At 36.2% G+C, this 27,968-nt stretch overlaps 2 protein-coding genes across 3 annotated transcripts in view; one reads left to right on the top strand and one right to left on the bottom strand.

The window, feature by feature from the left end:
* The window catches only part of MCU (mitochondrial calcium uniporter), a 76,972-nt gene that overhangs the window by 17,596 nt on the left and 31,408 nt on the right, over positions 1-27,968 (bottom strand). The window lies entirely within an intron of this gene.
* Positions 8-27,770, top strand: jv (javelin). Its single transcript, XM_076618369.1, has 6 exons — positions 8-90; positions 20,127-20,345; positions 22,220-22,526; positions 23,267-24,085; positions 24,594-25,579; positions 25,971-27,770. The coding sequence occupies exons 1-6, from the start codon at positions 23-25 to the stop codon at positions 27,001-27,003; spliced, it is 3,432 nt and encodes a 1,143-aa protein (XP_076474484.1). The 5' UTR covers positions 8-22; the 3' UTR covers positions 27,004-27,770.

Here is a 27,968-nt window from a genome sequence, read left to right as displayed (position 1 = left end):
ACGTGAACGATGCCGGTGCACCATGTTCGCGGTGAAGATCGTTTACTGTCAAGTGACGATGGAATTTGTGGAGAACGCTGCAAACTCCAGGTACTATCTATATTTGAGTAATTTAGTGAAAAAAATGGTGTGAATGTTCTTTGTTTTCAAAAAATACCGTATTTTTGTAGGGGACTTTGTTAAAATCTCTCAAGAAGGTATAGCAATGTATTCTAACGTGTGAAATGTTTGAAATGTGAGATTTCCTATCAAGGTTCAGATATATTCACAAGCTTAGTTACCATTCTACGGATTAGAGATTTTATCGCGTGTATCGTCTCACTAAGCCATTTACACGTTTGATTCCTTTTACGAAGGTTAATTCTGTCGCTTGAGAAGATGAAGATTTACGCTTGTGTTTTCCTATTATTAGAAATTGGAACGTAGAATGTTAATTCGAACAATTTCATTTGTATGTATCAAATATTTATTCTTGTTAATTTGCATTAAATATGACGATTACGTAGTTAAAGGTAACGGTTGACGTTAGTATGTAATTGATAAATCGCATTTCTTTATATGATCGTAAAAAGAAAACTTAGATCCGTGCGACATTTAGTTTTCGTGCGTCATACGTTTGAAACGTGGTAAAGATTATAACAGCGAACGTTCTTCTGCTAGAATAACCAACTTTTGTACCAGATTTATCGTGAACGTAGACGTATGAACGTCTTCTGCAAAATGAATTCATTTTCTCTTGGTCCTTTACGTCTATTGGGTTACAAAATAGTTTTTTAATCTAATTACTTCAAAATATTTAATTATATTGTAAATAGATAGCGATATTACTAATTTTGTTTCCGTTGGCGATGTGCATGAGAGTTGGAAGATAGTTTTGTTAGAAATCGCGTTAACGAGCGTGAATCGTGAAAACGATTAGTTGGAAGTAAGATCGTGGTATGTCGATCGAGAGATATCATCAGGTGAAAATGGGAAATGTGTGTGAGTTCAGGGAAAAACATTGACGGAAGCAAGGATTTTTGTATTGGTGGAACAATTATTTCCAGCAGGAAAGAAAATACATTTTTCTAACTGAAAGACGAAACTCAATTTGATTATATATTTTACGAGATATTTTGAGAAGTTTCTTTCGTTTGATAGGCAACAGTCCACATTATATTACTATTTTGATGGTGCGACATTATTATTCATAAAGAGAACAGAATTTATTTTACAATCGAATGCTTTTGTAATTAGAAACTCTATTACAAACGACTTTGCAAATTACAATCATTAAGTTTAAATTTTCCATAAATTTTTCTTAATCTATATTCACTCTTGTAGATTTTCTCCGTTTAAACATTTCGTCGAGGTAGAGAGAACAAAGAAAATTTTTCTCCGATAAAAAATTCCGTGATATCCATTGAAAAGCAACGAGAAAGTATACGACCGTTTTAACCAAAAGCTTGGCTTGTCTTCGAACCGTCATCGGCTCGTATGAAATGCTTTTGTGAGAACAGGAACATGGCCCTCATTGTGCAACATCCGCTGTCGCTGTCGCTATGGTGGCTCTGCTTCCTGACCTTTCCGAAGTTAGGAGGAATCACGCGACGACGAGCAACTAATGCTACTTTCCATTTTATTTAACAAAAACTGCGACACTCTCCACTTGATATCTCTTTACGTACAATGACATTACTTCTTTTCTATGTTTGTATTTGCAAAGATCACGATCTTAGATACGATTCACCATTACGTGCTATAAGCGACTGGTCATAATGATTAATCCTTTAAAAATCAATAAATATATGTAGAATTCACATATAAAGTATAAAAAATTATCTCTTTGTGCGTCTTTTCAAAGAATAAAATTTAGTTGTTAGGATGCAAAGATATGAGAATATTAAAAATTTGTATAGAAGAGAACTCTTTTTTCCATTTGATGTACTTGGTTAATATATAAGTTTCCTTACTTATTGAAGGATCAGTACGAATTTTCTGGGTAACCTGCTAGTCACGAAACCCTAAGATTTTAGCTAAAATCGATCTCGTGACAGTCGATAGACTTCGACGTCCATCAAATTGATTAACGATCAATTTGTGGTCAACCTCGCTGAAGATTTCCTCTTACATAATAATAGAATCGTTACATGCACGTATGTATTCTTCTTTCTTGTTCTTTTTTTTTAAGTTTAGCGAGCACGAAAAGTTACGTAAAGGAGGCAGCGAGCCTCGAAGCGTGGAAATATTAAAATTGATGTCCACATTAGGTAAGAGCAGTTCCTCCATCGGATACGATCCCTTGATTGCGTCGAACAGGCTATTCTCGTTTCTTTCCACGCATTGTAGTTTTACGCGTCTTTTCTCCCTAACTTTTACCCCTTCACCGTCGTTAAAGCTCGATATGCATACGCAGTAGAAGAAACAGTTTTATCGTTCCCCTTTCACGTGACTGCTCAGATGAACCGGTGCTTTAACCGTGTCTGCTCGTTCCCCAATATATTTGCATAATCTCCTATCTTGCTTGCACCGCTATTTCTCAATGTACGTAAGACGCAAGATTTAACTGCTACGGAAAATCTCTAAAAAGAGAGGATCTGCGGAAGATCTGTAGAGAATTTCTAATGGATAATTTTTAATTTGACTTTAATGATGCAAGATATAAACAGCTTCATTAGTAGGAGATTATATTAAGAGAGAAAAAGAAATGATATAGGCGATAAGTAGAAGAGCTCGGAACATCTAATGGAGAATTGTATAGAAAAATTAGAATATAGGTAGAGAATGTTTCAAATGGACAGGATGTTACAATTGGATGTTATGAAAATATTATTCTGTATACAAATATGACTAGGAAACTAAGAATAAAGTTTCTTCGTTCCAGAGATCGTCTCTTGTTTTCGAGAAACTGCTGTTTGAAAATTTTAATATAGGAAAGATGTTAAAAGGAATAATGTATGATAACACAGTAGGATAACAAGGAGTTCGATTCCTTGGTCGAAATAAAGATAACAAAATTACATGTATGTAGCATAAATAATTTTACGTAACCGAGCGTGACATACCAGAATCACGGAAAGTTCGTGTCTCGCGATAAACGATCGCAGCCTCGAGGAAATTTTCCAGATCGCGGTTCGCGAACCGCAGCCTCCATTTGGGTCTCTTCCGGTGCTCGATCCTTCTATCGAAAGTGACTGTAAAGATTGGTTCCGACACGTCAACGACCCTGGTTCGAATTACAGGTACTGCTCGAGTTACTTATCACTTTCACGAATTTAATTTCTCTCGTTTTCCATGGTAATGAAATTTAAATTATCGATTACTTATACGACACGGAAAAAATCGCCTCGACTAGAGAGTTTTATGTCGTTCTGTCAAAACAAAGCTTATTTCTCTATTTATAGAATGCAAAAATTGATCACAATGGTTTTATAAATTGGTCAAGTGAAAACATTATCAGAATTTTTAATTTATATACTTTTAATATATATACAATTTTTACTTTCGTGATAACTTGGGAAATATTTGTCATGAGATATGGCGCGTATCAGTATTTAATTTTTCATCGAAGTTTCATAAATTCACAACGATGAACTTCTGAGAATTTGAATGATTCTTCGTAAAATATATGGATGAAAACTCGTTCTTCTTCTTGTAATATATAATTCTTTTCTTGTTTTATTTCCTTGGTACAATCTTTGGTTTCATATTTTAGTATTAAATAACGAATAATAAATATAATCCGTAATATCAGTTTTTTCTATTTTTGAAATTTCTATAGAGTTTATTGTAGACAAAGTGTTCAGTATGCGAGTTATGAATTAACAATGTGAATCATTCCACCTCGACTCCAGGTGATTCAAGCGTTTCCTGGCGAACAAATTGAGGGAGTCGCTACTCTGGTTCACACGGGATTGCGCTATTGTTTCGTACGGGGACGAAATGGTATCCTTGGTAACTATGTGATTCATCGTGAAGGGTGGAAAAGAGGGGATGAAATTAAATAGCAATTTTTTTACTTGTTTCTTCAGTCGAGGATCAGCCAGGAATCACGAACAACGTCAAGTATTTTCCCTGGAAATATTTTTCACAATTTTTTCATACATTCTTCAATAAGGTACCTTTCTATAAATATTTTTCTTTTTTCAATCTTTAAATTTTCATAGTATATACGTTTTTCATACGAGCGACAGAAATTACTGTCCTCGTATTTCCTCGAATTTCTTCTCTATAATATATTTACCATCGATCATCGTTTTTTCGACCAGGAAGCACACGAAAACGCAGGTAACGCATTAAGTCGTCAGAGAAAGCGTGCAACACACACATCGTTTGATGTGGTGTATGAATGCTGCGTCGTTAAGGTGCATGTGTAGTGCTTTTTGTCATGAACATTGGTACACGTTCATCCTTTTATCAGGAACGTTTCTCTAAACAGACCGCAATTTCACGTTCGTTAATCCCGCTTTTCAAAATGTGTTCCGCCGTAATGGAGATTCTCTCGTATTTTCCTTCCATTCGCTTAAAACAAGAGAACTTCAAGTACGATGATTGGCATAGATGTAACATTCCTTGTGAGAAATTTATCGTGTTTTTATCCAACTGTTCCTTTCACGAAAAAAATGAAACAGAACAGTGGAATCCGTCTTTAATTTTTTCGATGTTAATTTTAATTTAATTCGATGCGAAATTTTGCGTATCTACTCCCTTAAAGTATCTACGGTAAATGAAAAAAGGTTCATATTGTAATAAACGATAAATTAGTTTGAAATTGTAGGGAATTGTATCTTCTTTACAAGCATACCAAAAACGGTTTATTTCTATTGCCAATAATAATTGATAAAAAATTCTCTTCAGCTTATAGAAATATTGTTGATTACATCTTGAAAAGGTTAACTAAGCTCACGTTAATAAAAGATACAGCTTATAGCTGATATAAAAGAGAGGAAATAGACACCGTTAGACAGATAAAAATAGACCGATAAAATATTCAATGAAAATCTATAAGAATCGGATGATCATTAATGCTCGCGTTTACTTTTCCGCTGGTAGTTCGCGTAACAGCATAAAAATGTTCAGGAGGAAAAACGAGCGACACGTGAAACGCGAGCTAAGAGGAAAGGGGCAAAATAAAAGCTGGTCGATCGTTAGGAAAGTATCGTGTCGTGCATATCCAGGTGACTCGGGTGTAAGTGGTACCTAGGCCAAGCGCCATGGTCACTTTCTTCGTGGTCTCGCGTGACATTGCGTTCGCAACTCGTTGAACACGAAACGAAAAACGAGATTCCTCGTGGAATGTGTTCTTCGCCATCAAACGTACAAAGAACCTCGTTCAGTCTTGTTAGATCTCTCTACGATTTATTTAAAAATCAAATAAAAAATTTAATTAAAAATTTGTGAAAATGTTCGTTCAAACATATAACTCCTTATAAAGTTGGCAAATAAATTTCTTATAATCGTAAATATTCGAAAAGGACTTTTGAATATGACATTGATTATCAATATTTGATGGTCGTGTGGCAAATCGTAATTCTTTAATATTTTATTAAATAATTTATTACAATGACGAATAAATAAAATGTTAGGTCGTAGTCTATATATTCCGTGGTAAATTTATTCACGAAATTTGTTTAAAAATCACTGTTGTCTATTAGAACTACAGCTATATTATTAAGATTTATTTTATGAGAATGGTGTGAATATCTTTTCAAATAACAAGAGTGATAATAACTCTTATGACCGCGTAAAAAATTATTATTTTTACCGGAAGATCAATATTGATTTTCGTCAAAATTTTATAGAAATATGATGCAATATACGTACAGTTGTACCGCGCCTGTTTATGAATTTATGGTATGTGTGAATATGCAAAAATGAACGAAAGTACGCGTATAAATACAAGAACATAAAAAAGAATTAAAATACACATGTAAATAATAATTATTTCTATTCAAGCTCCTTTATCACTATCTGCAAAAACACGAATTTACACAAATACATATTTCAAGAAGTATTTATCTGCACTTAATTTTCATATCTTCGAGAAGACATTAAAGTTTTCATTAAAGTTTCTCGATAATTAATTACTCGTGGTTTACTCTACCGGCAATTAATACTATCGAGAGTAATTACGCTACTCAGCTATCCTTTCTTGAAATAGCTCGTTCGAGGGTTATACAATATCGATTTCATCGACCAACGACTAATTTATCTTCTTTTTTTCCCTGAAACCGAAGAAACGGATAAAGCCGCATGAATATTTAAAAGGTTCTACTAACGTGTCTTTTCGACGCGTTGCAAACCTTTTCCACACCGACATTACAATACAAGACAGGTTCGATTGAAATATTGAAACTGGACGGCTGACGTCTGAGACAGACGTTGGACACTGTGTCACGGTCGAATAATTCCGATAAAACAGTCGCTGGATTTTTAATTCGTCTCAGGCGGGCTCGTGGAAAAATTAACTCCTGCACTTGCCGGATATAAAGCGGGTTGGTTCTGCTCGGTGTCATTTCACCTTGACACGGTGACGTTTCCTTAAATCTTCCGGGGATTACACGGAAAACGGAAAAGAGATCCAAATGTTGTTCTATGGGAATACCGTGCATCGTGAGACTTTATAACGATGAAACTATGCGTCTTTTATGTTCCATTTTCGTGAGTTACCGGAACTTTGGCCATCGGCACGACATTTCTAGAGACGTAGTGAAGCAAACGCTTGTAATTTCGTTGGCGAGAGAGAAATGGTAACTAATTGTTATGCTATAGTTTAGAAAGTATCTTTGTCATTTGAGGATTAAGGTATTTTCTTATGCTGAATTCGAATAAGTAATGAATTTGTTTTTATCTTGCAAGATTTCGTATTTGAAAAGTAATGCAAGTCGAATGAAAGTGAAAGTGAAAAACTATTTGGAATGTTACAAGAAAATTATTTGTATTAGACGTGCAATGTTGGTAAACAGAATAGATTGTAGGAAATAATGACCGAGTACCTTTTCTCCTTGTAGTCCTTGAAATCATCATATTGATAGCTTCGACATTCCTCTATCAGGGGACTGAATTATTTTGAGTTGAGGTATTCTGATTACGGATTAAAATTCAGCATGGAACAATGAACAAGGACCAGTACAGTGTGACAGGCAAGGATATATATATATATAATTAGAAAATATTTGCATATTTATGAGAAAAAGTGGAAAGATACGGTACACATACGAGATCACATCTGTTTGTTTTCTGTCTGTTTTAATGGAAACTGCGGATTCATGTGATGTTCATGTAAATAGAATTTAGCTCAAAGCACGTCTATTTGTGTAATGTGATGCATTGTGAAGAGAATATAGCTACACGTGTCACGCGCATGATTTACTTACGTCTGCTTGTAATTGACACTGCAATTTAACGTTATTAGCATACATCACGTTCAGAAAATATTGTGCAGCTTCTAATTTTTCTCCTCAACGAGAATATTATTCATCGATGTTTTATCCGAGTTGAACTTTGCCAGTTCCAGGAATTCTACATTATGCTCTTAGTCGTCCTCTTTTTTCATTGATTGCACACCTTTTTGCTGTTTTTAACGATTTTCGCGTTAACGATAAAGTCACGAAGTGGGATAAAGTGCGATTTAAAAATCGCTCGAGAAGTCAAGTAATCGTCAGAGACCAGACTTATATTCGCAATACGGTTCTGTCTGTGAGATTTTATAGATCTTGCAGTTTCATCGAACTAACGACGCACGTAGCATAATGATCTAACTATTTCATGTTCGATATTTATAATATTTGATTTCCGTTGTAATAGTCGTTCAAATATTACGTACAATAATATTGCATCGCAAGTTGAAGATTTTTCTCAAAATTCTTTAAAAGAGAGGCGATCCGCTCATGTTACGAGATTTTAATTTTTAATTATGAAATTTAAATGACAAACAATACATACTTTTGGTATGATTACGTGTTTCATAGAACCTTACAAATTGAAAAAAAACCTACCACAGATTTTAAATTTATTGTAATAAAAAAAAAATATTAGCGATGGTTGCAGAATTAATTTCAAATTAATAACACATCATAAGTGAAATTAGCAAAATGATTTAAAATTATTAGTAGTGTATATTCTCTGCTTATATAATTCGAAAATCTTCATCAATGTCAGTTATATCATTTACAATTCCACCTCAGCAATTCACCTTTCGGTTTCATTTGTTTGAACGCGTTAGGTTGGACCCTGTCAAATTCTGGTAAAATATGTTACAGGGTCATTGCCACTTGACCCTCGGATTTTACGACTACGATCGTATCTAGCAGGAAACCTTCGAGTCTTATTGCGGTCTTTGACATTGGACATTGTTGTAGACGCCCCTGACACGTCATCCTCGATGCTCGGAATAATAACGTTCATCCATTGTCCTGCGGGGGCGTTTGTTTTCTTTTTCGATAATTACGGAAGGGTCTATTATATGTTAAACGCTCTGGCACGAAATAAAAGTCATTTAACAAGAGAGAAAGAGTAATTCTTAGAAATAGTGGAGCTATTTACATCAGCAATTAGATACGTTGATAGCATAATGCTGCAATTTTCCAGATTTCTAGCTTAAAATCTTAGGATATTCGAAGAATTCGAAGGATGTTTTCATCATCATATATTTGTATATATATATGTGTATATATTTACGTAATCTTTCTTTTATTTTATGGCATCGCTTTAATGGCTTTGTACTGTTCGTTGTAGGTAAACAGCTTATTTTTTGGCACCATGATGTTTTTATATCATCACATTATTTTTGGTCACCTTTACACTGTTTTTTTATTGCTGAAATTTAACTTTTACATCTTTCATACAATTTTTACTTGTTATTATTAATCTTGATATTTTTGCGTTATTTCGTGAAAACTCTTTTTCTACGAGAAATACTTAAACGATTTCTTATCATTGCAATTTTCGTTATGCTCTTCTATAATCTTTTCCCTGCCACAACTCCTCCGTCTTAACATCCTTAATTTGAAATTTTTCCAATGGTCTTCCGTTCTTCTTTATTCTTAGAATTATTCAGTTCCGGAAACGTTCAGTTCAATCTTCCCACTGCTAGGAATTCTTCTCGTAGAAGAAGTGCTTCCTTCAATACGGAGAAATTTTCTACATCACAACATTCAAAGGGAGAAACTCGTTCAATGATAGATTATTTGCCACCATTGATCCGAGAGAGACCCTGCCTATAGAAATAGTAATTGAAAGCAGGAAGCAATCCTTAGAAACGTTCCTAATAGTCAGCCAGCCATTAGGGATTATTTTGGAGGAAGTGAGTAGTATTGAATGGCCATTGGGTAGTCTGCGCTTTGGGTCAGATCTTCCATCAAGGAGTAGTTTGATACGATAAATCAACTTTCAACAAACTGGTGTTGATAAATGTCGAGAATGTAGGCACAAATGACCTGCAATTGGATATCAGATGGGCTCGAAATACCTTTGTTGGAGAGTTGTCGAGGATCATTCATCTCTTTGTAATCCCCAGAGAGTGGAAACCTCGAAGAGCACTCGTCTTCCACCCAATGCCTCGCGATTTACCTTCACATTTGACTAATTTCCACAGTTAATTATTCTTTGAAGTTAGTAAAGAACTATTCACAGTTCTTTATTTTTTCACAAATTATTTTTTCACAAAGTGCATGAAAATTCAAACAGAGCGATAAGAAATAATAGCACGTAAAAGAAGGTTACTAACAATGCTTTTCCTCTCAATATTTCCACGTGATGTTATCAACTTTTGATCTGATCTTGTTACTTTAATTTCAAAACTCCCTTAAACTACGGGGACAGTTTCTTCTCTTAAAAAAAATGTATTTTTCAGTAAATTTCCCACAAAATCTTATTATCCTGTTATCCAGGAGAAATTACAATCTGTCAACTGACCGAACAGATAGGAAGAGACCAACGGTCTGAGTAAATCAATTCGCAATTTCCAGATGAAACTCATTACAGACCTTTACCCCGAGGTAAATTACATCTCAGAATAGATAAAAACTACGTTTCACAATTTTCTCCTCTTCGTGTTCGATAGTCGATTAATTCTCCAGAATTTATAGAAATTTTCCATGTTATTGTAAAAGCTCGAAGGTCGCCGCGAAAAATCGATCATAAGAGCTACGTTACATAATTTCCTCTTTCCTATGCACGTTCATTCATACGACGATTTTCCATGGAAACCCTATTTTCGTTGCAAAAGGACGAAGATTACCGATCGGCGCGAAAAATCGATAACGACTCCATGGTTAGGTTTCGTAACTTGTCTCGCATCCGAGTCAACGGATCAATGACGTCATACTTTAAGGCTAAGGTGTACGGTGTACACTTTACTCCCACTACGAGTAGACAATTCGAACGGAGACACGTTGTCCTGTCGAGGGAACAGGTGCACAGTGGCGATCGGTCGGCCAGGTACGACAACGATATCCGCCAGTCGATCCGCGAACGAGAAAGTGAGAAGCCGGTACGTTTGTACGTAGATCGCTCAAAGATCGATCTTAGATCGTGGAGAGTAGGAACGTCCGATAATTTACTCTCGGACTCGATTTACCTCGAGTGTTTAGCTATTTGAGAGTTGTCGCGAGTGTCTTTTCCTCAGTTCATAGATTAGGATCGTTGTTGTTCTGGGGAATCGAAGAATCTGATGCCGTGAGGAGAATTTGTCAAGTAGAAGAGTAAACGGGTAAGAGAATGAGATATTTCTGTGTCCAATAGAATAGATGGCATTTTTGAGATATAATCGAGATTTTTTGTTAAGTGATATAAGTGAGAGAGATTTGCCAAGGAAAAACCAAGGATTTGTAATAAAATAGCTGTCCTTGTGAATCTTTGTTCTGACTGTTAGAACGCTTATCCAAAGAGTTGACAAATTTGACAAGAGTGTTCTTGTTAGGAGTTTCTCAATTTATTGAAAATGTGCACTTGATTAATCTTGGTGGGAGCTATCAATTTTTTTAAGGATATATTTGAAAAGCGAATGGCAGAAGTTGTTACATTGTAAGGTAGTTGAAAATGTAACTGATATTCAAGAGCTCCAATTACTGTGACATTTCTCTAGTGAGCGAAAGTAGTCTATCAAAGTAACTAGGTCTCTTGAAAATCAGTCAAACCCATTTCAATTACCCTACTATACTAATTCTCTCCCCATTCACTTCTTTTGCGTCTGTTTAACTTTGAATCCTTGAAATTGATATCCTAAAATATTAGTCTCCAAAAAAGTATCATCCCTTCCGGTATTGCTATTCGCGCTTCTTTCAATTTGTATAACTTCCCTCTACGTCCCTTACATCTATTCATTTTCGATTATTACATTTACATCCATTTAAATTGACACCTTGGAAACTAACATTTCAGCGAGTAAAAATAATTTATTCAATCTCTTCAAAACGCTACTCTTAAAGAAAAAGTTAGTCCACCCAATATAATTATTCCTACTTCTTTTTTCGCTTCCAATTTTTACAACTTCCTTCTACTCGTTCCGTCAAGTATACTCCCAGTCACTCGATATCTTATTGAACGAGGAAGAAGAAAGTTTTATCCTGAGGTTTTGTAACACGTTTGGTCAATAGCCTGCAATACTGCGTTCGTGGTAATTAGCCTGAATTTTGAGTAGCTTATTGTGGATCCATAGAAATGGAAAGGAACGAGGTATTCGCACGCACTCGCGATATTTTCGACAAACCAGTTTTTCATTACGTAACGTACGTCTAGGTTATCCGGAACACGTACGTAAATATCGTGGCCATTAATCGTGTTCGAAGCTGTTAATCCTACAAGAATATTAGTCATGGTCTTTCGTTCTGTGTATATTTTTTCAACTCGACAATTATATAATTCGCGCATTCGATATTCTGTCCATTGAAAGATTTTCGCTGAATCAAGGTCGTTCGGTCAGAAGGAGAATTGACGTCAGAAATGGCTTTACCAGCGACATTTTTATCTCTGTCGAAACTTTAACACCGCTAATCGATTATCGTTGGTTCATACTTCTTCGTTAACTAGCGCCAATTCGCGGTCATTAAGGCGCTTATTGCAGACGCGAGATGAGAAATTGTGGCACGATGGAGTACGACGCTCATTTGATGACACGATGATGTTGATTTCCTAACTTTGGGCTTAATGTAGATCAATGGTTCAGCGTTCTTGCAATTTTGTCTTCATGACTCGTCTTATTCGGATTTATATTCTTACGAACGCAACTAGAGAGATGGAATCTACGTAGAGAACTGTTTCATTCTCTAACATTTTTCTTTTTTTTCACCTTTTTTTCTTCTTACGTTTTTCAAAATATATTGAAATATTCGAAGCTTATCGTGCTCTTTACTTTTTAAGTAAAGTTATATTATTCGAATCGTCACGAAATCACAACCAAATATTGCTAATTGAACGAAGCAGATGAAACACTTATATTTGCATATTAAATGTATTACGTGCATTTTTAAATCTACAAACTTCCCGCGAATGCAGAAAACTCTGCGATCCACTATTGATGCAATGCACTCGAGTGATCTCTAATGATCTGCTATATTACGCTGATTTTCTAATACAGATGCCTGCTTCAAGGTTGAATGAGCCTTTGCATCTTCCGGAATCGATCGTTGTCACATTTCCGTACTTTGTGCTCAACGAAACGACGCGTGAAAAACGAACTATTATTGCACAACCCTCGTTTCGCAGTTAATCGAACAGTTTCGAGTACCGTTACAGCTCGATTGTTTTCGTGCAAACGACCAGTTCTCGAACTACGGTGTTGGAAGTAATTAGAGGTTCCTGTGTATAGGGAATGGTTTAAGTAATAGCTGTGGAAAAAAGGTATTTCGATGTTTAACAGGTTTCCCTGGTCTGTTATATTAGTTAAGTTTTAGCATATAGTTTGTGTGGCAAGTTTGTATGCACGTGGAATGGCGTGACATTAAGCAGGTGGGAATTTTAAATTGGAAATATCGAGAATGATATTTTTTAGCAGCGAAATATTGCTTATTCAATTGAATGGTAATTTACTGGACAACAGAAATGCTAATCGCTAGGAAGGATATTACAACTGTCAAGTCACTATGAGTTTGTACTTTTTTAAATACTTCTCTGACGTATTTGACTTTTTCTTTTAAACGAATCTGATAGTATAATATTACCGACTATAGTATATTTAAATCTGAAACAAGATAAGTTAAATATAACTTCTAAAATGAGATATGTCACAGAGAGGAACATTATAATAACCTAGGAGTCTTCCTAAACGCCGTTTTAAATTATAACGTGCTGTCATACTCTGTAAGAGAAGATTCTTAAGAAGAGATAAAAAAATGATAGAATAATCTACCAGGAATTGATTTCTACATCATGCGATATATCAGAATTAATTCTGACAAGCCACTCTTTGAAAAAACAGCCCGTATTATTTTCTAAATGTAAAAGGAACAAAAAAGTCTTCGAGATCCAGTATAGCTATCGATCAAAACTTAGTTCTTATTTAAAGAGCTAGAACATCGAAACTTCCAACACGATGTATTCGATCCATCATCTTATTTTACGAATCCCTTTTCCACGAGAATCTCCTCAACTCATTTGCAAATTTAATAAAATCTTTCAAAATATCAACTAAATTTACGAATTACGTATCAACATCGAACACGTCTGCAACGATGCATACAAAATTAGTTGATCGTTAAGATACGACTATGATTACAAGATGTTCACGACACTCTGCAGCATGAACAAACTTCTTTGACCCATGAACAAGGGAACAACACGAGTTGTTTCCAGACGTGAACCATCGACTGTTCAGACCGCGGAACTTCTTCCGGTTTATGTCATAAGATATTCCTGCTGCGTTTCTCTCGGCATACAGATTCAGGCCTTTCCTTTGTGGCCACATGCGAGTGCAATGATCGACGATCGATCAACCGGAAGCCTGTATCGATTCCAATACGTTCACAGATACAGTATGAGGGGGGAAGAGGCAGTGTCAACGCGTTAGATGAATGTATAGAACGTTATTGAGGAATTCTTCATCCGGTTTGAATCGTGATCAATGGCTATGTGTTTGATGATCATTGAACGAGATTGAGTTATCAATTCGCTTTGATTAAATTGATTGGAAGCTTTAAGATAGGAAAATGGGGTTGAAAGAATGTCAATAGGTAGAGATGTTTTTCCAACGTCGCGATAGCTGTTAACCCAGTTATGTCTATTATCTTTTCAACGGGATGATCGAACTGTGGTTTTTGTTCCCATTTTGACATTCTCAACAGCGTGTATTTAACATCGTCGTTCTAGTTGGCCAGTTAGAATGATAAATTAATGGAACTATGAATAGCGAAGAATAACGCTAAATAGACATTTGATTAACGCAATATTTATATTATCAAGTGGATGCCAATGTTTAGATATGAAATAACGACATTATTATTCGTAATTGACAAACGTAAGACGATAATTGATTATATGTTTTGATTATATGATATTGATAATTTGTTATATTTGCCCAGTATAGGAAGGAGATTAAACCGCGTCAAAAATTGGACACGAACAAGTTGCTAAAAACTGCTGAACTGATATTCTGTAATTATATATCGCAACAGAGTATTAAAATTAAGTATCCTAATGGATACACTGAAATATTCTATCGAATATTCTGTTCCAAAAAGTACGACGAAAGTAATCTACTTACTATCGAAAGGCTTACACTTTCCTAGTTAAAAGCATGTTGAAAGATATTTCAAGTTACAATTAAAAGCACTTACAATTAAAAAGTTTCTAACTCCGATTCCTCGTGTTAATCAACAGAGGAGACATGTTGCGCTCGGTGAGAAAGCAGGCGAGAAAGTGTAATCGAATTAGCCGATGTTCTAAGGGGCAACGTTCATTTCCATTTGCTCAGTTAACAGTTCATAAATCCCGAATCACTCTGGTATTCGATGCTTCGTCACGGAAGATCCTATCGTAAACTCGTTCAAACGTGCAAGCGTCCCTTCAACTAGCGTCGAAAAGTTCGCTCTCACGCAAACCCATCAATGCGAATCAAACTTTGAGTTCTTCGCGGATTAGCGAACCGAAACTTACGAATGAAGTTCGTTATGCTTCATCCACGCAGGCATTAAAATCTTCCGAATAGTTTAATCGGTTATTTAATTGTTTATTTATTGGAGAATACAGACGGATGATAAATTAGGATGGCGATATTAAAATTCTTGTTGCCATTTCGCTATGCTTACAACAGACATCCATTCTAGAGTATAGTAGATATATTATATTACATCTATTCACGTTTCTCTTATCGAGTATGATCTCGTTTCCCTAAATTATAGTGTTTTTCGTACTTTTCTCTGAAAGTTTCCTTCGTCTGATATTGCAAGTACCAATACTACTTATCAACTAATTATTCTACTTTTATAATAATTCATATACAATTTGTTCTTTCCATATAAAGATTCTAAAAAAAAAAAATTAGATAAATTTGTTATGTTACTTTTGCGACATATAAATGGAAAACTTTGAAGCGTTTTATTGTACTTAGGAAAATAATGCAATTAAAAGCTAGCGACCACGGGTGTGATTTTATTCATGATAAAAACTTTACTGAAGGATAAAAACAAAGGGATTCGAAAAGCAATCGCGAAAGGGTTATCGCATTTCGTTTTTTCTGCTGTTCGCATGCGACAATTTTTAGTTAACATCGTAAAAATTGTGGTAAAACGTGTCGTAAAAGCATCGATAAGCCCGTTAAAGCTATAAGTCCGAGTTGAGTTTGCACGCGATCGATTTTCTGATATGCGTTGCTTGAGTAAAGGGCACAGACGAGCGTAATCGGGACTGAATTGAACCAGCGATCGAAAATCACTGAACAATTCTCGATTGCGTGGGCTTTTACTATTGCAAGGAAAATAAAAAGAATAGCACAAAAGGCATTTTCTTCTGTTACAGAGCGTTATTTGTCTGGCTATTGTTCGATAGAAAATCGAGAAAAAAGATTCTTTCTGCAAACATACTTATCTTTATGTCTTTTATGAAAAGTAACGCAATTTAATTATCCAAGTAATTTATATCGAAACGCTGTCTTGTTCTCTTTGAGAGCACTTAAAGTTTTAATAAAAATTTCTGTACTCGTTATAACCACGATAAACAGTTGAAAAGATCGCTATCTAATTGCCAACATACTGTATGTAATTTTACAAATAGTCGCAAAGAACACGCAACCTTTGATGAAGCAAACTATTCAAAGCAAGATGTGAAATTTCTGAAAGGTCTTCGTTAAAAGTTCTCCGTTTAAAATTTCCTGATATTTTTCGGAGAAAAAGATGGAAAAGAAAAGTACCTAAAGATAAAGAGCCCCGAGTCAGTTCACGTAGCTCGAAAAATGGCTCGTAAAAGTGGCCGAGATAACTCGGCAAAAATCTTACGTAACGATTCGCCGTGCTCAGTCGAACACAATGAGATGACGATACGCCATTTGCATCCTGACTTCAAGGATTCGTGTTCGCAAAGGCGGTCGAAAGGACGCGTTTACTTGCAGTTTCTGGCTGTTCGAGCGGAAAAACCAACGATCTTGAGCCGGCTATTAGCCACGCTAAAGAAAAGCCTGCGATTCTTTTACTGCATCGAGATCGTGCCTAGATATTCATTTTTGAAAGTATTCGAGAGTTATTTACGAATAAAAGATCTCAATAACGAGTTGAACGACCGAAAAAAAATTTTCAAGTAAAAAACATCGGTAGTAAATTAAACTGTAACCTCCTTCAAGCATATTACACGGTATTGTCGATGCTTTTCTGTTGATAAGCAGGTGATTTTCGGTCGTAAATTTCGCTGAAATTTCCAGCTCGTTGAATTTATCTGTTTGTTAATGACATGAACGATGCGACAAGAAAAGTTACGTCCTACGATTAAGTAATATCTGATTTTCTGAAGATGCATTAAAGTCAAATCAATAGAAAGGGAAAGTTTGCGATATCGAGTTTGCGGGCAATTCGACGGGAAAAGAGGTAAATTACTTTTCAATGGGCGCCATATTCAAAGTTGAATTTTATTAGGCAATGAAAACGATTTAATATGACGAGGCTACGTGTTGTTGTCTTGGGACTCGAACTTGAAGAGCAACTAGAAGATAAATTTGTTTTTAAGAAATTGAAAGAAGAAGAAATCGAAAGAAGCCTCATTGGATCGTAATATATTCGGATTCGCATGTTCGCATTTTAACAAAATTTCGATTACCATATTATATCGTTGAAATTGCACGCTTTATTTGTACAAGTGTCACGATGCACTGACGAGATGGTCATATATGACTTCGTATTGTCGTTAGTATACGGATCACGAATGCTGAGTTTGTGCATTTCATCATGGAGTAATCATGACACGAATTTCGCGATGACCTTTCCACCGTCACGCGGTTGATTGCTCTAATTATTCTGGAAAGCTGTTAGGGATCTGTTTTCTCAAGGATGGTTATACAAACCGAATAATCGAGACTTTGTCGTGTTTACAGCCACTCAAAGGTCGTCTGACGAGTTTGCTTCTTACAAACACTTCGATTTCGTTGATAGTCCGGACGATTGACATTGTTATGCTAAAAGTCATTACCGTGGTGTTAAATTTTGAAACATAAAACGTTTTATTTCTGTAAAATTGATAATTTTAATATTCCAGCGCCTTTTTGTTAACAAATTAACAAACGTATTAGTAAATCTGAAAAAGCTGAATTTTATTTGTTATAGTTTATTTGTTATGTTGTTTTTTATTTTTTAAGTCGTTGGAAGTATACGGTTGTTTTTGCGAAGATTAATATTTGCTTTTGTCGAGGTGGAAATATGAATACATAATAAATTTATGCATGAAATGTTATGCGTTCAAATAAAACTAATCGCAGGGGTGCTTTTTTGTTTTTACTACATTTAATTCATACGTCATATACTTAATTAAAATAATTTCCATATGGCTCAATATACTTTAACATTAGCAATTAATTTTGATCAACTCCGACTTTAATTTGTTTCATTATTCCACATTTAGAAGAATCACCTGTTCTATAATTAAAAAATTTTAGGAACAGAGTTGTTACAGTTTCACGTTTCGCTTGAAATAGTTCATATATTAACAAATTTTTCAACAGGATGCTTTTAACTTTTTCCAAATACTAAATTTCTGTTTCATACAATTCTCATGGTACTTTTTCCAAATTTACTCTCACATAAAAAGAAAAATCATACGAATATTTTGACTATTCATGATAGTCAAGTTTAAAGTTTTCATATCTTTCTTATAAACATATTACGTCAAATCTTACATTTCCAATGCATCGTTTCGACTCTACTCATTCGTGCGTAACATTTTTCCAAGATATTAAAGTTCGTTGAGGTTTTTGTTAAGTTTCAAGTTTGTAAACTGTTTCATTGATAATATGGAAGCGCAATTTCTTAAATCCCTCGAAATAGAACAAATTGCCTTCTAGTTTCTATCAACGCTGGTCGAACAAGTAGACCCATAAAGGCGTGGCTTTTTTCAGTTTTCAAATAAGCGAACGTCGCGTGACTACTTTGTTGATTATGGCCTCTGTTCATACGAATACATCGATGCTTCGCTGCATCATTATTCAGTAAAAGTATAGTAATGGATCAATTACCGATGGTTGAAAGGAATCGTTAGAGTACTGTCGCCATGATCTTGGGGACTCGTGTAACTAGTTTTTTAGATGTACCGATAATCAAGCTTGAACGCACGATATCTGCGAATGCAGGATACGTTAAACAAGGATGAACATAGTGAAATTTAATTAATGCGTATCACATACAGCGTTTATAGCCACTCATTGATTCACATAGGGAATCTTCTATTTTTACAATTAATATTAATACTATGTTTAAAATTAATATCGACGTTTTCGTATATGCATATTAGTGTTGCAAATTTTATTCGAAATTATTATTCGTCGAGGTAACATTTATTTTTAACGTTTATCGTAGATATTCTGCGATTGTTGTTCAATTAAATATATTCGCAATTTTCGTAAAAATTATGCTATACTTTTATTGATCAAATAATTTCATAAACTTCGAAGAAAATAATAATTTGAATTTATCATAAAAGTGGCGTGTGAGCTATTCGAAATTATTTATCCATATACATGGATTTTGATGTTCAGAAGGATTAAAGCTACGGAAATTTTGCGTTTTCTCTAATGACAAACGCAAAATTTGCATTTCTCTTAAAAAAAAAACGTAGTGTCGTATAATTTACCGCGCGTTAACAAAAAGTTTTTTCAGGAGGCGATGATTCTTGGAAAACACAGTGTTTTACGAGAGTTCGTCAAAGGATTACGTAAACATATGAATAGTATGTATCGGTATATTGGGCGAATTTTTTATGCGGATCATGTTCGATCTATGATTCGTGCACGGAATAAGCGCATCAAAAGAACAGGTGATCTCGCACGAACATAAAAGAGTTCCGTTTTTATGCTAACACGATGCTTCTTCTTAGTATTATTGATCAAACATATGCAAGGCCTTTTATTCATTTTAAATATGCTTTCATCATACTTGAAATAACAACTCTTATAATAGGAGACAACTTTCACGAATATGTTATGTGTGTTGTATAAACGTCACGAAATTTCGTCATTGTCACTGTTATGAAACTCGACTATCACGATCGTATTGATGAAGTTTCAAACAAACTTGAAAATATACGTAGAAATTACGAGTATTAAAAATTGTCGTGACAAGCGCAAGAAAATTACTGTTGGACATTCAATAAAATCTTCGAAAGAAATGAAGTGGATAATCTCAAGTTTGAAACTAATTTGAAAATGCAACATAGAAATTACAAGTACGACAAATTTTCGTAACAAGTACAAGAAAATTGGCACTGAATTTTCAATGAAATTTTCGAAACAATCAGAGTACATAATTTCCATTAGCACGCGGTGGCCAAAATTCGAACAAAGCTTCCCACGAAAGTTTCGTGACAAACGAAAGTTTCAAAGTGCTAGTTAATTATCTCTGAAAATCAATTATTGATGTACTATACTTCAAAAGCCTTTTAAGGTATTATCGAAGAAGTATTATCGTCAAAGATAAGCAAACAGGATTAATATGTTTAATATTTAATTTGATCGATTACAGAGAAGGGGGACGACACGAGGCCAATTCAGCGCAGTCCACGCAGGACCGCAGGAAGCTCTTGAAACGAACAAGGAGCCTTGCGGTGATATCCGAGGACGAATCTCGACACGATCGAGAGGCGCATCACTTCAGGCTCGGGCAATCGACCTTCGATTTGCCTAGGAGGCATCAATTGATTCCACGAGCCAAGCTGATAGATCGCAATTCTTTGAAGGATAGGTATGTTAGAACGAACGTTGTCTCAGAGACGGCGATGACATCATTCAGGAACATCCGTTAGTTTTCGAATAAAAATGCTTGTAATTACGATCTCTGTATCCTTGTGATCTTATCGTAAAAAAGTCTTACGTCACTTACGTTATTAGATTAATTATAGTAACTAAATATAGTTTGGAAAGTCTCGTCTACTTAAGAATCACTATAGATGGCAAAATCAGTGAATCATCGCGATTGGAACCATTACCAATGAAATAAATTTTCGTTCTTGTGAAATTCGACCGATTAAGAAGGATAGTCTGCTTCTGTCGTCTTGTACGAAAGAAATAACAGTACGATCAAGCATAAAGAAAAGCAACGTATGTATTTGAATCGCGTGACTCGCGTATTACAAGACAAGGAACTATCTTTCATTAAGAAACGCTAATTACCATAGAACGGGTTAAGCATAAGGAGCTTGTTCGAGCTTCTTAACTGCACGTAACAGCTCTGTTCGCAGGACGCGATACTTTGTTTCGCCCAGTCGTGGGATTTTTTTACACGTTCTTGTAGAGAATAATATCCGCTCGAACATTACCATTCCAATCAGTTACAAGCTTCGTAGCCAGTTTAATCAAAACGGTGCAAATAGCAAAGTAATATCCGTAGCGTAATTAAGAGAATCGTTTGTGCTGTTTACCGTACGAACAGAAAATTTAATTTCTACTGTTTAACGAATTCATTGATGCTAAAATATCGGTATCCATAATTTTCTCTTCCATAATATCCTCCATTTTATATAATATCTTGTATAAAATTTCGAACAAGTGCCATCTTCGTATACGTAACTTCACAAATTGTTAATCGTTAATTGTTAATTTTAATCGTTAATCAAAGAATTAAGGCTTTTTCGCGACAAACATTTAACTAATAGGTAGGTAAAATTTGTATTCCTCTTACGAAGGTACTGAATTTAAAATACACACAATATGTGCAATAACAATCAATGCGATATGCGCGCGAATAACAGCGAATGTATTCACTTCGCGTTGGATAATATCGAATAGTGTTCGTTAAATTGGTCAATTCGAAGGGAAAGCTATGACAGGTCGAATAAATTAACCAACCTGCAATTTGCCTGCTATGCCGAACATTTTCGAAATTCATGGACCAGCCAGAAACTCGTTTGTACATAGCATACAAGATTTTCTATATGAAACCAAGTCGTACGTCATTCAAGAAACTTTCTTGTTTCTACCGGCCTTCCACGGTTCGCTGCAAAAGGTCTGCTAGCTAAGTTAAAGCCGCATTAATAATGCAATCACCTGAAACAGGCGTACCGAATCCTTTAATTCTTGTCGTTTTAGTAAATGGAAACTCCTCGTTGTATGTATTCCTCAAGCACAAGTCGAACAACAAGAACATCCGAGAAGGTTCATAGAGAATAAATTTATCTCTGTAAACTAAAAACTTATTCGGACGACGCAGCTGTTGCTTTTCTCTCTGAATTGCATTCTACGCTTTTGCACATATTGATCGATGTATTTCTTTATTCGCTGCTGGTTTAAACCATTTTTATAGCGTAAAATACGTTGCGCGAAAGAAAAAGAATTATTATAGTTCGAGACGTAGGTTATTTAATTTTATCTAATAACATTTATTAAACATTTATTTTCTATCTACTATAACTAGCATAAAAATACCTTTGGTTTCAATTACGTGGTATATTATACAGCGAATGCTATCCCGAGATCTGATAGCTTCGATAAGAAACAGAAATAAATCCTACGAATCTTCAAGTTCCAGTTTATTTCAAGAACAATATCTTACGTTGTTACCATAAAATTTCTACTTCTCGATTCAATGGTTTTCCAATGCGTTTGTATTTTATATTTCAGACTCTGCAAGAGTCAACAGCATCTTTCGGATTCGTACGAACGATTCAACGAGGCTAAATCGTATCACTCGAGATCTGCTTGCGGCCTTCACTCGATTCCTTCGGGACTCCCCTCGTTTCCGGATCCTCTGCACTACACTCGAGGCAATCGGACCGATCCTGATCGATTGAACATCCTCGACTGGCCCGAATCACCCAGACGTTACCGCAGTGTGCAGTCGTTGGACACCGTTAGCGATTTAGTGGACATTGTCGAAGACGGCTGGCCAATCGAAGGAAATCGCAGTATCGATTGCATCTACACTCAGGTAAATCTTGCGTTTCTACTGTTCAAACGACTCATATGAAACGGAGATATTTGATGATTATCAGAAAACGAGATTCCTATGTTAAATGTCACATAGAGTTAATTGATTGATTGTGGAATGCAAACTAATATTCTTATAAAGCTAATTAAACGAATGGAATCCAAGTAGAAAATGTTACGCACTGAATATCATATGTACTAAATTCTAGTGTTAATTGCAAATTAATGTTGACTTTAATATTGGTATCATTTGGCCTGTGTTTGCTAATCATTTGAATACTAACCGATACTACACGTATAAATTTCTCGTCGGGAGCATTTGATGCTTCCTATAGGATACATAGAGCGCGTCCTTACATCTAACTATATACCATACCCCATAAATTCACTCTTATCTCGAGTAGTGTTAGAGAACGAGGATGGTCGCGTTTATCTCGAAGTTACGATGGAATATCGATACTCCCGCGACTGGTCCAGGATCTTCCTTTCTACAATTAGATTCTGATAAACATGCAGTTGTACCATACGTTTATTGCTCTGCTAGCTAGTAATTTATAAAGCACAACGTGAACAGGTGTACAACAATTTTAAAAGGAATAGAAAACATATTCATTCCATTGAATTCTGACAAAAATGGAGTTCTACTATACGTTTATTGCTCGGTTACTTGATAATTTATAAAGTACGACGTGGACGTGTATAAAATAATTTTGAAAGGAACAGAAAGCATTCCATTCTCAGGTGAAACGTAAACGGAAGGAGCACAGGAGCCTGGACAGCATTCTGTTCGAAGACGATGGCGAGCTAGAGTACTTCGACGTTCTGAACCTCTTACCTTTATCGAACGTGCGTTTGGAATTCGACGAGGAGGACGCGCGTAACAATAACCTCCGTCAAAGGAACGACCCAAATCTAAAACCACTGGAATATCTCGAGTCTCGCGTCGTAGAGGAGAGATCATCCACGAGGAGCAACGCTACGGACGAGGAAAAATGTAAAGAAAGCAGCACCAAGGAAGGGAACAGCCCGCAAAACATTGAAGAATTCGATTGTCAAAAAGAAGAAACCGGTTCTTTGCGTCTATTCAGAGATAATTTATCACTGCAGAACGCAAAGGAGGAGCTGCGTCACGAAGTTCGAGAGGATTTCGAGGACGACAGAGACTCGATAACTTACCTTCGAAACGAATTCGTAGACCAAAGATCCGCGTGTTCGAATATCAAAGAGAGTAGATACAGGCTCGATGACGAGCTGGTGCTAGTAGGAGAGGAACAGATCGATCGAAAGGTCGAGGAGGCGGAAGACTATAAATCGATTTGGATCTCGGACACGGAGGAGCAGGAGGACATGTCGCGTAGGCCACAGGTGCTCAAGGTCATCGATAGCGACGTGACCAAGAGGCGGCACAGAAGTCTTACCATCGAAGTTGGTTCCTTTAAAAAGGACGAGCAAAAGAACGAGAAGTTTCAGAGTAATGGACAAGAGTCAGGCAATTGTATCGACCTGGTGCAACCGAATGGGAAGATCGACGAGGTTGATGGAGCTCTGAAGAACGTAGAGGTAAGTGATAAAGAATAGTTTCTCCATCTCTCGATCCATTTTATCCATTTTAGTCTTAGAAATCATAGAATGTTTAAACGGAACAATTTGTCATTTTTCATAAATTCATAGATTTATAAAATGTGTAAATTTGGGAAGATTCTTCGGCAAAGATTAGCACCTAATTTAAATATTAATGGCAGATTTAAAATACCAGGAAGCGTCTTTATACAATTAGAAAATATTCTTAGCGATCAAGTATCTTTATATAGTTGCAAAATATTTTCGACCATCAAGCGCTTTGTACGTGTACAAAATATTTTCGTTCGATAGGTAGCCTAATGATATATACAGATAAAAGCTTTCTCTTCCTCGTACACATCTTTCACTTCAATTTCTTTAATAGAATCTCCAACCTCGTTCCTGCGCAGTTGCAATATTGAAAACGTAATCACACATAAGACCATTCAACCATGAAACATCCCAAAGAACTTGCATTCCTTACAAAATGCAATTTCTGTCGTTTTAGAGCGTAAACCAGGAAGAACGTGAGGCGAACACGAGCGTGGTGAACGCGAGGAACACTTCCGAGCAGAAAAACTCGCAGAAAGATGGTATTAAGGGAAAACAGACGGAAGGTAGATTCGAGAGGATCGTCAAAGAGACATCGAATATTATCGGGAAGGCTTGTAGCGTAGTGAAAGGAAGCTTAGGTTTCGAGGCACGATCAGAGAGCTCTGATCTGGGTTTAGGATCAGAATCCGGAAGTGACACCAGACGGAGATCCGTCGACGATGGTATCGATGAGGATCACGTGTCTAACTGCACAGACAAGGGATTATCGTCAAAGGAGAACGAGAATCAAAAGATGCACGGTAATCTGACAAGATCGATCAGCTGCGTGGATTCGATCGAGTGTCAGCCGGATGACGATCAGGAGTTCGATCATGTTCGTTACAAGATCGTCAAGTCGAACATGTTCGGCAAGAACATGTACACTAATGCTCGCAATGACGTCACGTACGAGGGATTGATCCAATATCTGCGAGAATATTCCTTCCAGGAGCTTCTGTTGGATAATAACGTTGTGATTATAGAACCAGTACGCGCGGAAACCATAGAGCGCAAACCATCCAACGTTGGAAAGGCGAGATCAGAGCCAAGCTGTAAGATAGCAGGAGCTATACAGAAGAAAACGGACGCAGAGAATTGCCAGAGAAGTTGCGAGAGTTCAAATGTCAATGCTAAAAGCCCGAAACAGTCGTCTATCAGGAAGCATTTCTTTTATCATCCTATTAGGGTAAACCGTGAGCTTATCGATGAAGAACTACCTGATCCTGATACCGTGAAAAACGTGAGACTTATGTTTGAGAATACATTGAAGATGAAGAATCCGTCTAATTCGACGTTCTCACGGGATTGTAAGAGCAGGAAGAGTGCTAGTATGAAGGATCTGAGTAGCATTGATGACAGCCATTTTGATGAAATGTCGGAGAAGGTGGATGAGGCTACCAGGTAGAATATGATTCTTTTTTTCTGCGAAAAGTTTGCAAAAGTTTTTGCAAAAGTTTAGTAAAATGCATATACTAGCGAAAGATGAACACTACTCGGTTTAATATACGTTGTTGGGCGAATGTTTGGAATCACTTTTCAACTATTAATTACATTACTATCAATTCGTAAGTAACGCAACAGATATCAATAGTAAAGTTCCTTCGCTTCAATAAATTATTGATATAACAATTTTCGATGCTGCCAGAATTCCAAAGTAACTTTTCCCTTTCTTTGAACTTTGAACTTTGAACTATATGAAAACACAGTAATTCCAAACTTTTGACCAGTAACGAACCACGCACCACCCTACTTACTCAACTTCATTTAGCGAAAATTACCATGCCATGTTCAGATGTTCCAGCAGGGCGAAGGATCTCACGAAACTATTCGAGAACATGGAGAAATCCACATCTTCGACCGCATCGGTGGTTGGATGCAAGGACGAATTAGACAGTCCCCGTTGCGAGTCGAAAACCAGGATTCTGGCACAAAGTTTCGAGGCCAGGAGCGGCCACACATCGCCGAGCGACTCGACTTCCTCCAAGAACAAGATGAACCGTTACCATCACCACCATCATCACCACAATAATTGGGATGCTGGTAGCGTAAGCTCTGGGGTGTCTAGCGATTATCCCGACACTGATCCCGGAAGCGGAGTGCAGTGTATTTCCTCGGAAGATGAGGAAGTCGACTGTCACGAGAACGATGTGACCGAGTCAGGTGGATCGAATCATTACGTATCACCAGACGTTCTTAAAAAGATTCGTGAATGTGGCACGTCAGTCACTTACTATGGCGGCAAAGTGGTAAACTCTAGCAATGGGCCATTAATATCACCAGTAGTGGAAAATAGATTCAAATGCGTCGATGGATCGAACGATTACGTAAAATTCAGGCTGATAAAGAGCAACTCCTGTGACAGCAGATTCGAACTAACTGGAAGACTCGTGGAGAATCATCTGAGGCATCGAAACAAGGACAGAGCTCATGATTTGAGCCAGTATACGATAGCCGAGACACCTAGCATCGAGATCACCACGTTAGACAAGCAAGAAGACGAGGATGAAGATGGGAAGGTGAGATCGGAAGATGAGAATAATAGAATCAAAGAGGTCAAAAGAGAGCCTCCTGTGGTGATCGGTTTAGAGCCTAAAAAAGAGGAGAACAAGGAGGCGAAGGATATTAAGCTGGATTTTAAACTGGGTGACTTGGAGGATGCAAAGTCAGATTACGCTAGCAGATTCATCGGCAGTGCTTTAAATAGGTGGCAGGTCAATGAGAATAATTGGAGAACAGATGATTTTGGAAAAATGGAATTCGAAGAGTTCGAGGTACTCGAGGATAGTTTAAATGGAACTGAGAGTCAACGTTTGGAAACTTCTTGAAGGAATTGGGTTTTCTGTAATATATTTGGTCCATTTTGATAGAGCTAGAGGGAATGTTGCCAAAGTTGTAAGTCGATAGTTGCGGTAGTACGTCACGGTAGTGATACTTTGGTAAAAGTTTTTGCGTATTCTCGAACGATGTCGCTTTGTAAGAATTTGAACCGCGTTGTCTTTACTTTTGAAACGACTTCTCGATCCATCCGTTCGAGAATATCGCGTTAGTCAATTCAATTGTTCGGGAGCATTGTACAGTTGTTATTCGAGGTTTCTTAGCAACGAGCAACTTGGATGTTTGATCAAACACTACGAAATTTCATTATATTTCGTATAATACACATAATAATATATTTATGAAAGATTTCTACAAGTGTTCGAATACTTTCGTGAGCTACTGTATATTAAAGTCGATGGTTATAGAATTGTAACGATTTTGAAATACTGTATTTGATTTTGATCGAAGAATTGAAGCAAGTGTACATAAGGAAGCGAAGAACGTTCTAAATCAGTTTATTTGTTAAATTGTTATTTACCTTGTTCTAGGCTAAATAAATATCCGGTTTAAAATATCTCCTAACACCTAATCCCTTTAATGTGTTCGTTTTTACTTCCACGAAGTTAAATATCGAACAAAGCGTGTTCTGTAAATTGGTTAAGTAACGAGTTGGTTTAACGTAGATCACGATTTAACAACATAAAGTGCTGTTATTTAATTTTCACGTGGAGAAAGAAACTGGTCAGTAAATAAATATATGGTATTTATTATTAAATCTTTGTGCAGGAAGCCTTATTTATATTATCTAAAAATTCCATGAATTTTAATTATGATCTGGTATAAGTTTAAATATAACAATTCATTTATACGAATGTGAAATATGCCAGAGAGTTTTGTAAGAACCTCCGCTCGTATGTTTCTCTATAATATTTTAAATCCACAAGGTGTAAATTGTCACGAATGTATCATAATT

The sequence above is a fragment of the Bombus vancouverensis genome, chromosome 5 (assembly GCF_051014615.1).
Source record: "Bombus vancouverensis nearcticus chromosome 5, iyBomVanc1_principal, whole genome shotgun sequence".
NCBI classification, from domain to species: Eukaryota; Metazoa; Arthropoda; class Insecta; order Hymenoptera; family Apidae; genus Bombus; species Bombus vancouverensis.
Note: the sequence above shows the minus strand (reverse complement) of the source record. Positions and strands in the feature narration are given on the sequence as shown.

What these genes read in the sequence shown, in the direction of transcription:
- jv (XM_076618369.1), top strand. Translation starts at nt 23, where the DNA reads ATGTTCGCGGTGAAGATCGTTTACTGTCAAGTGACGATGGAATTTGTG. An exon ending in GAGCTCTGAAGAACGTAGAG is followed by an intron (nt 24,086 to 24,593) that starts GTAAGTGATAAA and finishes CTGTCGTTTTAG; the next exon opens with AGCGTAAACCAGGAAGAACG. An exon ending in AAGGTGGATGAGGCTACCAG is followed by an intron (nt 25,580 to 25,970) that starts GTAGAATATGAT and finishes TGCCATGTTCAG; the next exon opens with ATGTTCCAGCAGGGCGAAGG.